This window comes from Ictalurus punctatus, chromosome 19, assembly GCF_001660625.3.
Source record: "Ictalurus punctatus breed USDA103 chromosome 19, Coco_2.0, whole genome shotgun sequence".
In the NCBI taxonomy this organism is placed as follows: Eukaryota; Metazoa; Chordata; class Actinopteri; order Siluriformes; family Ictaluridae; genus Ictalurus; species Ictalurus punctatus.
The window spans coordinates 12,546,000-12,559,939 of record NC_030434.2 but is presented as its reverse complement, the minus strand read 5'-3'; the positions used below and the strand labels follow the sequence as shown (position 1 = coordinate 12,559,939).

At 36.3% G+C, this 13,940-nt stretch overlaps 1 protein-coding gene across 1 annotated transcript in view; it reads left to right on the top strand.

Annotated features, from left to right (window-relative positions):
- The first annotated feature begins 3,710 nt into the window (after positions 1 to 3,710).
- LOC108279973 (mucin-2) overlaps positions 3,711 to 13,940 on the top strand; it is a 29,069-nt gene continuing 18,839 nt past the window's right edge. The window contains exons 1-22 of the mRNA XM_053688355.1: positions 3,711 to 3,835; positions 3,990 to 4,022; positions 4,174 to 4,399; positions 4,822 to 4,951; positions 5,438 to 5,501; positions 5,654 to 5,736; positions 6,246 to 6,438; positions 6,552 to 6,671; positions 7,531 to 7,651; positions 7,760 to 7,895; positions 7,982 to 8,053; positions 8,136 to 8,211; positions 8,635 to 8,766; positions 8,892 to 9,038; positions 9,257 to 9,351; positions 9,430 to 9,562; positions 10,347 to 10,590; positions 10,893 to 10,933; positions 11,936 to 12,024; positions 12,395 to 12,549; positions 12,688 to 12,826; positions 13,065 to 13,157. Of these exons, the coding sequence (XP_053544330.1) occupies positions 3,730 to 3,835; positions 3,990 to 4,022; positions 4,174 to 4,399; positions 4,822 to 4,951; positions 5,438 to 5,501; positions 5,654 to 5,736; positions 6,246 to 6,438; positions 6,552 to 6,671; positions 7,531 to 7,651; positions 7,760 to 7,895; positions 7,982 to 8,053; positions 8,136 to 8,211; positions 8,635 to 8,766; positions 8,892 to 9,038; positions 9,257 to 9,351; positions 9,430 to 9,562; positions 10,347 to 10,590; positions 10,893 to 10,933; positions 11,936 to 12,024; positions 12,395 to 12,549; positions 12,688 to 12,826; positions 13,065 to 13,157 (2,628 nt within the window). The 5' untranslated portion in view covers positions 3,711 to 3,729. The remainder of the gene's footprint in view (positions 3,836 to 3,989; positions 4,023 to 4,173; positions 4,400 to 4,821; positions 4,952 to 5,437; positions 5,502 to 5,653; positions 5,737 to 6,245; positions 6,439 to 6,551; positions 6,672 to 7,530; positions 7,652 to 7,759; positions 7,896 to 7,981; positions 8,054 to 8,135; positions 8,212 to 8,634; positions 8,767 to 8,891; positions 9,039 to 9,256; positions 9,352 to 9,429; positions 9,563 to 10,346; positions 10,591 to 10,892; positions 10,934 to 11,935; positions 12,025 to 12,394; positions 12,550 to 12,687; positions 12,827 to 13,064; positions 13,158 to 13,940) is intronic.

Sequence of the window (13,940 nt, the reverse complement as noted above, 5' to 3'; positions counted from 1 at the left end):
TAAAATGGTGCACAGTGGCTTAGTGGTTAGCACTTTCACCTCACACCTCCAAGTTGGGGGTTCAATTTCTGCCACAGCCCTGAGTGTGCGGAGTTTGCATGTTCTCCCCGTGCTGTGAAGGTTTCCTCCCCCAGTCTAAAGATTGGCATGTCCAATGTGTCTGTAGTGTGTGAATGTGAATGTGTAATGGGTGTGTGAATGTGTATAATTGGAACCCCATCCAGGGTATACCCTGCCTTGTGCCCCATGCTCCCAGGGATAGGCTCCAGGTTCCCCGCGACCCAGTAGGATAAGCAGTATAGAAGATGGATAGATGGATGCCTTTTCATTATTTGATTATTTTTAAAAGTTAATGCAAAGGTTAATCTTTCCCTTGGTAAGTGTTTTAGATATTGATAATATATAGAATCAGGGAAGAAGAGAACTGCAGGCAGGTAACGAATGCTAATGGGAGAAATGGGCAGCCGCCACCGCCTTTTGAGTCAACCTGCCATTCCTTCATCTGCTACGAGCCACAACCCTCTTGTTGAACGACTGGTTTTAGTGCCTAGAGAGAGGAGTATTGCTATTTTCATGTGCTATCGGTATTACCATAAATACGAGTTTCCCATTAGGAGAAGTTGCACATAAATGACCCTTCAAGTTCTAATTATGAGATAAGGCTGAGATCAATCAGATGACAGAGTTTCCGAGATGGGAGTAGTCCTAAACTTTCAACATGATTGGAGGAGCGTCGTCCGTGTTTCATGTTCTTTCTGACAACAAAGAATGGGAACACTACATTCTCATAATTACCACTTCAGAAGTGGGAAGCAGGATCATTCCAATAGCACATGAAGGCAGCATATGTTTAGTGGTAAAGTATTGCCACCATTGAATGGTAGAAGGGGTTCGAGTTTGTTTTCATGTGTGACTTTTGTTCCCTTTCTTATCAGGCTTTCTTCATCTTTGACTACTTTGAAGGAGAACAAAGAAAAAAAATGAGTACCTCTCCCTCTCCTTTTGTGTGCTGATCCTGCAAGGGTAATTGCCATTTTGTCGGTCTTGGACTCAAGTCCGGTCTCTGAGACATTTTCTGTATTGACTTGGACTTGTCTCAGACTTGTCATCATTTGTACTCAGCCTTATCTTGGTTTAGGGCATTGGTATTGTTAACTATTATCTTGGTCTTGACTGAGAGTTTGTAAAAATTATTTTTGTATTGTTTGTGGCTTTTGAGATACAGAATATTTGACAAGAAGTAATCCCTTCCGACATAGACGGACTTAAACATAAGCTAGTTTGAGCTGCAGGGCTCCAGGTGAAAAAGGGGCCCCCAATTGAATCAAAACCTATCAGTAAATTTTACTGTCTGATTTGCTTAAAGTTGCACATCAGTAATATTTGGCTTTTGTTTATTTGTTCACATTTTGAAAATATATATATTTTAAAGTAGATATTTATATTTTAGATATATTTTTTAAATATTTTATATTTTATGGAGCACATTACTGTCTGTTAACAAGCCATAGTAGCGTGTATTGTGTGCGTGATGTGGCCACGTAGAGATTTGGTGCTAAGCTGGCATCATATTTCTTTTACTGCTTTAAACTTAGTTTCATATTCAGACATTTGAGTATTTCTGGTCAGTAGTGTACAAACAGCATGCCAAACTAATAAAAGACTACGTGTGATATTATGCACGGAAGGAGCCTCCCCTGTCGCACCCTGGGTAATGTTCAGTATCATACTGCTGAGCAGCTAATCCTTCTACCACGATGGTTCCAGTATGAAGTGGAACTTTGACATGAAAAGAAGAAGACATGTGATATCAAAAGAGAACCAACTAAATCTGTTTAATCAAATGTTGTTGACACATCAGGGACTATTACTAAAGTGTGGCAAGAAAACTACGTACATTTGATATTAGCAACCGTGCGATTTCAATTGAGTCTTGCAAAAGATCTATGAAGAGGAAACCACTCCAAATAAACTACTTCCTCTACAAACAAACTGAATAGCTGACAGTAGCTCTAAAAGCAAACAAACAACAAACAACAAAAGACACCTTCTACAACATCCACTATTTGGGCATATGTAATAGAATTAAATAATCTCATATTTAATTTAATATTTTAAATACCTCACATAATTTCTAACCTTTATATTGCAGTTTTATTATGATGATTAATTATAATTTTAAGATTTTCCATTTCACATTTCTGGTTTCAATCTGTCATTCAGTTTCTGTGCTTTTGTGTCTGGGGTGGACTTTGCATCTCTTTGTCTCTTTCTGCTCAAATAAGTTACTGTTTTGTGCTATAACAGCCTTAGTTTTTCTGCTTGAAGAAGTTGCATATTCATGTCGTGCTGTATGTATATTGGTCCTGATCTTGAATCTTGAGTCTTGGTCTCGCTTTCATTCCGACTCGATCTCACTAGTCCTGGTCTTGGACTTGTCCTGACTACAGTCATAGTTCCTAATCCTTCGCTTTCCCCCTTATACTCTATGCGAGTGCATATATGCGTGTGTGTGTGTGTTGTGTTGTGTGTGTGTGTGTGTGAGTGTGCGTGCATGTGAACCGGTTGTTGGTTAATGTTTTAATTTGAAGTAAAAAGAAAAACCCCCACAAATGACTGCAGTACATATTCACTGATGCATGTGCAATTTACTTCAGTACATATTTGTTGATACATAAACATTTTAGTGGCATGTGACGGTAATTATGTACATAATGATTTGCTTTGATATTTGCCAATAAATAGTTTTATTTCTTGGCCTCCTAGGTGTGACTCACTATCACTCCCATCATAGATTTTGTTTGGAAGTAGCTAAATCTGTTTCTTACAGGAAAAATGTTCAAACCTGATTCAAGACTAAATGTAAATGAACCTGTAGGAACCTGAAGGCCGGTTGTAAACATTTAAAAGGTCTCATAATTGACAGCTAATGTTAAGATGGTGGTATTTCTTCAGTTATTCTTGACGTCAACTCCAGTGCCATTAGCTGCCTATTTGAATGTTTTAGCCTTATGAGCAAGTCTTGTAGGGCAGGATCCATTTGCATTTGTCTTTAAAACAAATATTCCATTGAACAAACTCTCTCTTCGGAACACATTTGGCTATCCAATCATCATTACAGGATGGTGACATTTTCTCAATTCAAATTTGTATCATCTACATAAACAGCTAAACAGGATGCATGAAGTTGGTTCATTTCTGAATCACATGAAACGTATTCAGCAAATCTCAAACCATTTATTTGTTCCACAGTGCTGGTTTCTGTTTCCTAATCTTTAAGAAGAATGGATCTGTTTTGCCTACTTAAGATAGTTCCAAACATTAACTGAAGCATAATTACTTCTAAAGTTGTTTCTATCAATACCTTTGTGCTCTGTATCCACACATTTCCCACCAAACTTATAGTCAATTACTTAACATCCGTGTTCCTGAAAGAAACCCAACTCTGTTTTTAAGTTTTGCTTGCACTGTTGCATCAAGAGAAACTGCAGAAACAATGCAGGAGGGATGGTGCCTTGCTGCCCATTGACCCAAGACAAAGCAGTAAAATTATAGTGCAGTGTTTTGGAGATTTCTGATTAAAGGTGAAAAAATGCTATTGGACTCGTTTAAGGTGTTCATTGAATTGAAAGGGGAGGTGGGGGTGTGGTTGGGGGGGGGGAATGCTTAATCTTAAATTCATTTCCTCATGCTATTCAAAGAAGGGGACTGGGTCTGGCTATAAAATGCATGGCAGTAAGGCGTCCTTTTACACTCTGTATGCCGGTTTTATGTTCACAGGGTCAGAACATGGCTCAGAATAGTATAGTTTTAGTCATTTTAGTGTTTTTTTCAGGTAAGTGCTTTTTGTATAGATTAATATTTAAAGTTTGAACTTCAAACTGGAGGCCACACATTGTAATTGTCATGAACAATAAAACCAGACATGTATTGCACATTATTTTAATATAACACTTTAAATGTTATGTTTAATTTCTTTTTTCCCCCAGGTCAGTTTGGCTCTGTCTCAACCCAAAGCTCAAGTAAGTACAACAACAATGTACAACACTACTAGGCTTCTCAGGGTTTATGTTTTTAATGTTGTAATCATCTATTTGTTTGTGGGGGGAAAAATATAGATCATATCATTCCATTCCAACTTTTGACTTTCCAGCTTTAATTTTTTTTTTCCAGATGTGTGCAAGACCTTTGGCAGTGGGATCATGCAGACTTTCAATGGGACCAGGTTCCATGTGAAATCCACATGTCCTGTAACACTGACACACTTCTCTCATGCTGGAGTAGACTGTTTTATCTCTGTGCAGCGTGATCCAACTGGTTTCATGAAGAGAGTCGAGATTATCGTGAATAAAGTTGCTACCATCATTCAGGATGGCACACTGACTGTGGAAGGAAACAGGTATCTGGAATAAAAGAATGATAAATTAATTCAGCTTTCCTTCCTTAATCAAACTGAATGTTAATAATTGCCTTATTATATTTGTTTCATTTACAACTACTGATTTTTAATTAAAACCGAGTCACCATTGTACTTGAACTCGAATTGAACTTTCCTTAATGATTAAAATCACTTACTAGGACTAGTGAAGTTAATGATTCTACTAGGTTGTACGAAAATGATACATTTATATCTTTTATCTACCCTTATCTCGTTCTGGTATGGAATTATTACACATTTTTGTTTAAATCATGAAACATTTTCAGATTGGCCAGCAGAGGCTGGTCATTGTGCATTAGTAAAGCATTTACCGGTACAAGCATTGTGTGATCACTACCAAGTGATCCTTACAAAACTGACTTCTTTATGATTTTCCTTTGCAGCATCTCTCTGCCCTATGACCACACTTATCAGAGTGTGTATACATTTGGCATTTATACCAAGCTTAGAAGCAAAGTTCTACCTCTTTCTGTCATATGGTACAGTTTTCCTGATGGTGTTAGTTCACTTTCGGTTAGTACAGCAAGAAACTTTTTTAGTATCTCTATACAACCTGAATTAGAATTGATTTTTGATAGCATGTGATTGAAAGATATACAAATAAGAAAATGTTAGTGTCTAACATGATATTCCTGTCAACACAAGAAATAACAAGTACATTTGAATATAAAATTATTTTATATTTAATAAAAATGTATATATGTTATATGTATGTAATCAATGTTTTGTAATGCATACTGATATAAACTTTTTTGTTGTTAAATTATGACAATTGAATACTAAACATTACAATTCAGTGTGTGTGTGTGTGTGTGTGTGTGTGTGTGTGTGTGTGTGTGTAAATATATGTATATATATATATATATATATATATATATATATATATATATATATATATATATATATATATATATATATATATATATATATATATATATAGTTGGTCATAGAATAATTAGATTAGATTAATAATTAGATTTTTTTTTGCCCTTGCTATAGGTGCAGCTGGACCGGCCCTTACTGGATGGGATGACTGGGATGTGTGGGGGACTAAATAGTTCAGGTTAATGTCATGAGTCAATATTCTTATAAAAAAGTACTATAAAAAAATCCACATTGGTTTGTAGAAAATTTAATTATTTTTAATAATTATTTTTCTTAAGGATTCATTGAGATTTAAGATTATGTCATACCACTGAAATATTTTTCCACCAGATAATCAAGCACAGCTTCTTGATAAAAATGTCATCCGTGATGGGATATGTGTGATTGGTGATTCCCAACCAGTAGACGATAAGGTAAGGGTTTTAAAAACACCAGCTTTCAGGGAGCCAAATTATTCTAGAAACTAATCCTTAAATTTTATGGACCAGAAACTAGATGATGTGTGAAAAATTGGGGATTCAAAATGATGAATTAATTTTCCCTATGACATGTAACAAAAAATAAATTAATTAGCTCAACATAATGAAGGAAAATTGTCTTTCTGGTCTTTCAAAATGTACAAGCAGGTGAGGTGCCTTATCCTGTTTCTTATGGTATAGGATCTTCTAACTCAGAAAGTGTTGCCACAGGATAGCAGAGAATAACTTTCACTAATGTCTCACTAAAGACTGTTCTGTGGCTGAAATGGTTATATTTTAGTCTCCTATCATAACTATCATAGTCTCCTATCCCAGATTGTGTCTTTTTTTTGTGTCGTTTCCAAAGGAAAGTTCAGCCAAGTGCCTCTAAATCTTTGCATGTCAGAAACCACACAATCAATAGCATGCATGAATAACTGAAACATTTCAGTTTTGTTTTCCAGATTTGCAATGAGTTTAAATCCTGGGCCAGAGAGTGCCTGGGCAGCAATCTTAAGATTTTTGGGACGCTCTGCAAGCAAAACATGTATACTAACATCCATGAGTCTGTAAAGTGTTCTTTCTATGAAGAATTCATTCGCCTATGTAATGGCTCAGCCACCCTGCAATCAAAATTACAAAGCATAACTTCATGTGGTAAGTGCATTAATTTTGTACACAACACATCATTTAGAGGGCTCCTTTTTTTTTCTTTTTTTTTTTCTTTTTCAAAATTGTAGAACAAATAACAAATGTGAAATTCTCTGCAGGGGACCATCAATGTCCTGGAGATCTGCAGTTTAAATCTCAAGGGGCTGCTTTTCCTCCCACCTGCTCCAACCCCCAGCTTCAGACAGAATTTCTTACCAGCACTTGTCTTCCTCCAGAAGGTATGTATTTCTACCTGCGCTCTTAAAATGTTACATATTGACATATTTCTGCTATGAGGTCACAATTTCAGGTGACAGTATTTTCAGTATGAACCTTGTTTGCACATTCGTGGGCAGGCTTGCGAGATATTTATTTTGCAGACAAAATTGCGATTAACTATTTAATCATCCAGAACCAACTGGCATTTAAACCGTTTAGCATTTTACCGATTAACGAAAATCTTTTCAGATTTAATATTATTATCAAATTATGAGAGGGTATAATAATATTATCAGCTGTGCAACTGTGACCTGCTGTCAGTGGCAATTACGAAAACTCAGCTGGATGCTGAATTTTTTGGTGATTCTGCAGAAATGCACAGTAAACAATGACCCTGTTTTGTTGCTCAAAGTGTTTGAAGATGTCTGAGCATTGACAGGAGAGCAAAAAAAAAAAAAAGGCCACTGCACAACAGTCATTTCAGATTAATATGACAATTGGCATATCTCTTGTTTTATTGGGGAAAATAACTGATGTGGTCTATGTATGAGTTATGAGTAGCAGCATACTTCTAATAGCAACATAATCCAATGTCAAAATATTATGGGAGTAAATGTCAGTGAACAGCCCGGCAGTGTAAGACTGTGTGGAGATGATTAAATCATTAAATCACACAAACCTAGTATTGTTCTTACAGTATTTTATTCCTATTATTTTTTTTGTCGTGACCCTGAAAAGGATAAAGCGGTAGAAGATGGATGGATGGATGGATAGTCGAGTCATATATGCTTGACCTACCATTAAGTGATAGCCAGCCTTGCCATTTGTTTTTCTCTCACTCTCTCTTTTAATCTACCTCTCTCTGCTTCTTTCTCTCAGGTTTGGTCCTGAATGATCGAGCTGAAGGCTACCACAGTATTAAGGTGGAGGACTGTCCGTGTGTACACAGGGAAATAACTTATACCCCAGGGCAAAGGCGCAGCTCAAAGTGCCAAACTTGGTGAGATCAATCTGCCCTAATGTTTGGGTCATATAGTCAGATTTGAACTAAGCTGCTTATATTGTATTATCCTGGCTTAATACACATTTGCCTCTGTTTTCTTATTAGTGAATGCATCAAAGGAAACTGGAATTGTTCATCTAACACCTGTGTTCCTCCGTGTGTCATTGAAGGCTGGTTTGTCACTACCTTTGATGGTAAACAATATTCTCTGCCCGGAAAATGTACATATGTGGTTGCAATGGTAAGTAAAATATGTAAATAGTAAATTCAGTTTTTTTTAAAAATGTCATGTCATGTAAGATATGAATTTACCATGTCATTCCACAGGGACTCAACTGGACTGTGACCATCAAATTTTCTGATATGACTATAGAAGAAATGTACCTTGATGTGTATCAGGTGTGTTTTACACAATATGGAAACGACTTTAAAGCTTTTCTTTCAAATGGTTGTTAATAGTGATGTTTTTCTCGATATTTAGGAACGATACACCTTCTCCTTAAACAGAGTTCAACTAGGGGAAAATGATATCACTGTCACAGATCTGTCACAAACTGGTAGGTTCTTTACAGAGCAGTAAGAAGCTGATTTAGAGAAACTGTAGAGTAGCCTTTCTTAAGTAAAAACACTTGGTAAAGTAAATAAATAAATAATAATCAGTAGCAGTTAATCTGGTAATGCAAATAACTATAAAAAGTAAGAAAGTATGTAGTGGCATGTCGATGTAGTTTAATTCAAACAAGCAGTCATGATGATGGTAATAAAATCAAAACCCTTTAATTTAAACAAGTGGACACAAAAGTAATTTTAATTTATTTTATGCTTCATTTTAAACCATATTACATATTATAGAGGCTACAAATACTATCTATGAACTATAAAATCATCTGACAAGCACAATGACATTATTCTCAAACGTGATGTGTTTTTGTAGGCTAAAATGTCTACATCTCATAAATGTAAATCATTTTACATTTTAGAATATGTCACTATCTACTGGCAGTCTTCGATGTTTGTTAAAGTCCAGACAACGTTTGGAATGAAGATGCAAGTACAAGTTTCTCCAGAAGTTCAAATGTACATGTATTTGCGACAAAGTGTAATGACCTCAGGTATCCACAGCCTCACATTTCCCTGTTTATTGTGTGGGCTTGATATAATCATTCACAGTCACTGTTTGTTGACAACATTGTGGAATTTATGTGTGTTTGTGTGTATGTACATTTTATCATTAAAGGCCTTTGTGGATCATACAACAACAACACAGAAGATGACTTCACTACGAGCAGTGGTATTGTGGAAAACTCAGCTCAGCCTTTTGCTCTATCATGGACGCTGGGGGACTGCACAAATATCCCCCGTGTCTGCATCAACACTGACAATGGTACAATTGCTATTTTTATCATATCAAACACAATATGTTACTAGCAAACCATGCATTATGGAATAGTATTCATTGTCTTGATATTTCCTTCTAGTTGTGTTTGCATTCTCTCTCTCTCTCTCTCTCTCTCTCTCTCTCTCTCTCTCTCTCTCTCTCTCTCTCTCTCTCTCGCTCTCTTTTTTTAACTGATTTTGTTTTGGTATCTTATTTCTCTGTAGAGTTATTTGCTGAAGATAAGTGCAGCCAGCTGAGAAACATAAGTGGTGTGTTTGCCCAGTGCCATGACTATGTGCCGGTTAACCCTTATTATGACGTAAGAAACAATTCATAGCTAACTTGATGTTTTTATGAACAATTGCAGCAATTCTAAATGCAATATTTAAATCTACAGGCCTGCGTTCAGAGAACCTGCCAGGCTACTTCTGGCTTACAGGAGCGTGCGTGTGTTGGTCTGGGAAACTACGCTAAAGCCTGTGCCAGTCAGGGAATCAACATTGGTGACTGGAGAACAGAAACAGACTGCAGTGAGTCCAAATTTAATTTAAAAAGGGGCACACAGATGAATATTTTAAAATACCAACTACAGCATAACCTGCTGAACGATAGCAAACAACATACATACAAACAGAACATAACAAACCACATCGTATTATATAATTAGTTTGCCATTTATCAAATCCTATAACACATTTTAATGTCTTAAATAATGAAAGATAATACATATAATAAAATACATTATAAATTCTAATTACATTTTTTGTTGAAAATTAAACTGAACACAACTTCCCTAGCCCTAAGGATAATATACAGCATGGAATGCATTTTATTGATAAACACATACAGAGTACACATCCACACAAGTAGTCAATTGGAGACGACTCTATCTATCCAGCTCTTACCCCAAATTCACATGGGATGCATCACATAATCACATATCACATATTGGGGGCAGCAAAACCCTCGTTCTCCACATTGTTAGTTGGATCACATATGTAAGGTTGGGTCACATGATATAAAGTGACAGATGGCAGCCAGGCCTTTTTATTAACTTAAGAAAATCTAAATGATGGATGTAGTGGATGAACTTCAAATGGTAGTTAGCAGTCACTAGCAAAAAATATTGCAAACTTAGTCCTTTTAGTGAAAAAATGGCAATGATCACTGAAAAGAGCCATAATTCCCATCAGTAATCGGGTCACCCGTAACAGCTGTTAACACCAAGTCTAATTTTGTCTCAAAGAAAGGAGAACAAAAGCAGTAATGTGGAACCAATTGGTGGTTTTATATTGCCTTCTCTCTGTGTTCCAGCTCATCCCTGCTACAGTAATCTGATATTTGATTACGCCATGCAGGCATGCAATCATACATGCCGCTCATTGTCTAGCCCTGACCCGACCTGTGACATGTCAGATGACCCAGTGGAGGGCTGCGGATGCCCATCTGGCACTCACCTCAACACACCACTCAAGTGCAGCCCTCGTGCCCTCTGCGATTGCAACTACCCAGGTGGAACATCACCTCCAGGGCCCGTGGTTATTGATGGATACCAATGGTATGCTGTGCTTATTCTCCGCTTTTCAAACATGCTGCTGGAGCCAGTAAAGGAGTTCTCAAGGAAATGCTTAGAGGATTTTTCCATCAGGAAGTATTTATATAGTTAGTTATTATTCCAGCAAGGATAATCCCAGTGAAGCTAAAATAGACCTTCTCAAAGCCACATTTTAAAATACATGCGCACAATATTAACACACATTACACACAAATATAACCAAATATAAGCAAGAAAATTTATATTCTCATGCTATATATGTAACTATAATATATCTACATGACTGTTTGATATTTGTCTTGCAGCATATGTGAAAATGGAAATCTCCAGTGTTCAGAAGTTTGTGGTAAAGTTTTTCATCTTTTATATATGCAATATTGAACAATAATAAAAAAAATATACAGTGTAAACCTAAGACTTAGATTGTTTGCAAAGATTCCACCCTATTTGTAGTTGTCAGGCTTAAGATTCCTGTGCTTTCTAATGAATCAAAGCTGTTTGTTATCTAAATGTAGCTGTGTGACAGCAAATAGTAGTTAATGTAGTTAGTGATGTTAGAATATTTTTAGGAGAGGTGAGGCAGATGCTAATGAAGATTATTCATTAAGTAAAGCGCTAACAAAAAAAAAACAAAGATGTGAAAACAAGGACCATAAATATTGACAGTGGTTATGAAGCAAAGAACATACAAACTATGAGCAATACTGTGGCACACTCAACAACACACGAATACGACAACAAAAGCTTGACAAAAATGCTGAAAACAGGAACTTATGTAGTGATCCTAACTGAGGTGAAATGAGACTCAGGTGAAAATGACTGAAACATTTGATGGGCTAGGGCTGATGGGAAGTGTAGTTCAGCGCATCATTTGCGTATCATGAAAAATGACTTTAGTGGCAATACATCAGTGGATTATATTAATGCAATAATGCTGAATATTTGCTTATGCAAATATTTGTATAAAAACAAAACAAAAAAAACAAACAAAACAAAACACATTTAGTGCATTTGAAGCTGCACAATTCTGTGATTTTAAGTTATCGAATATTAAAATCTATCAAATCTATGGAACATTTTGATGCTCAGTAAAACCAAAGCAAATTATTTCAGCGTTATATTTTTTGCCTGCTTTTACCCAATATTTTTGGTGTAAACATCTCACACACTGTATATTCATGCTGTTGAAACAATAATGTATTTATAACATAACTCACTCAGAGATAGCAAGAACATTATAATTCTAAGGTCTCTAAATAGATGGGGTGTTGTTGGATGTAATAAAGGTAATTTTGCTTTAACTCAAAATGTGTGAGGCATTTCATACTGGTCTTACTTTGTCCTCTAGACTGTCCACATGGACAAATATGTGTCCATTGTGCACGAGAACCAGTAAACACAGCACAAAGGACATGTGAGAGCCTGAGCAAGCCTTCTGTGAGTATTTCTATAGCAGAGCATATTAATTATGGCATTGTACTACAATTGCAGAAGAAGCTGAGATGTCATTTATTGCACACATTATTTTGTACACAAATCATAGCTACATACACTTTTTATGTGAATATGAATACATTTGCTGAACATGTTCATAATTAAGATACATATAGATATATGACACCTAAATGGAGCAATCCAGGAAAGAATGATAAAGGTTATTGTTAGAAAATATTACCAAAAATAAAATAATTAATGCAGGTCATGTGGTGTAGTATGACAGGTTGGAACATACAGAGGACACAACCTGAGTCTATAAATTAATTTAGAGATTTAATCTATTCCTGACTGAACTGACTTGCCTTTACAGAGGACTGATGAGACATGCATCAGTGGCTGTTACTGTCCAGAGGACCAGTATGCAGACCATACAGGCAACTGTGTGACTCAGGAGAATTGCACATGTGAATTCAGTGGGATGGTTTATGAATCTGGGCAGAGTGTGGAGTCAAACTGTAAAATATGGTGAATGAAATGTCTTATGACTTGAACAAACTTCATTAACATGTGACTAGATTTTACTGTTCAGCACTCTGGTATAAATATGAAATCCAAGAATTTGTAAGAGCGATTTCATTACAGTGTCTGTGACTGTGCTTTCAGCACTTGTGGAGGAGGCCAGTGGGATTGTCAAGGGGATCCATGCCCAGGAGTGTGTGAAGTGTTTGGCAATGGACAATATAAGACATTTGATTCCAAATGGTATCGCTTCGATGGCCACTGTCAGTACACTCTAGTTGAGGTTAGTATTATTATGTAAAAACAACACACACACAAACACATACACATGTGTGTGTGTGTGTGTGTGTGTGTGTGTGTGTGTGTGTATATATATATATATATATATATATATATATATATATATATATATATATATATATATATATATACATATACACACACATACATATATATATATGGTCTAATGAAAATGTTAAGAAAATGTTACCTAATAAGGTGTACATATATGTGTGTGTCAGGACATCTATGGGCAGTTTTCCATTAAAGCAGAGAGTGTGCCTTGTTGTGATGAACTTCTGACCTGCTCCCGCTCCATCTCAGTGACACTCAAGGTGAATCTCTCTCTCTCTCTCTCTCTCTCTCTCTCTCTCTCTCTCTCTCTCTCTTGTTTATAAACTGACAACCATTAGCAAAAATCCCCACAGTCACATGCCAAAATATAGTGGAAAGCCTCCCCAGAAGAGTGGAAGTTATAATAACAGCAAAGTGGGCCTTTGATCAGATATTCAACAAGCACTTATCAGTGTGATTGTTCAGGTGGCCACATACTTTTCACAATATAGTGTACATATACTATGCCTAGACTGAACATTTAAAAAAGAGAAGAAAGTACAAGACAACATGGTTGGCTGTGGTTCAGGTGGTAGTGCGGGTGGTAGAGCGGGTTGTCCACTAATCGTAGGGTTGGCGGTTTGATTCCCGGCCCATGTGACTCCCCATGCTGAAGTGTCCTTGGGCAAGACACTGAACCCCAAGTTTCCCCTGATGGCAAGTTAGTCCCTTGCATGGCAGCTCTGCTACCGTTGGTTTGTGAGTGTGTGTGAATGAGACACAGTGTAAAGCGCTTTGGATAAAAGCATTATATAAGTGCACCATTTACAACAAGATTTTTAAGTTATGTCAAACAAATGGTCAGTATATACGTTATATAAAATATTATATTTTAAATATAAACAAAATCTAATAGCTTTTCATTTAAAAAAATTGCAATTGTGAGATTCTGACCTTTAAAATGCTACATTGCTTACTATTGATGACATTTTTCACTTACTTATATATCTGTATATTGTGTCATGCTTGAACTCAACAAAATTTGTTGCTTGAACCTCAAACAG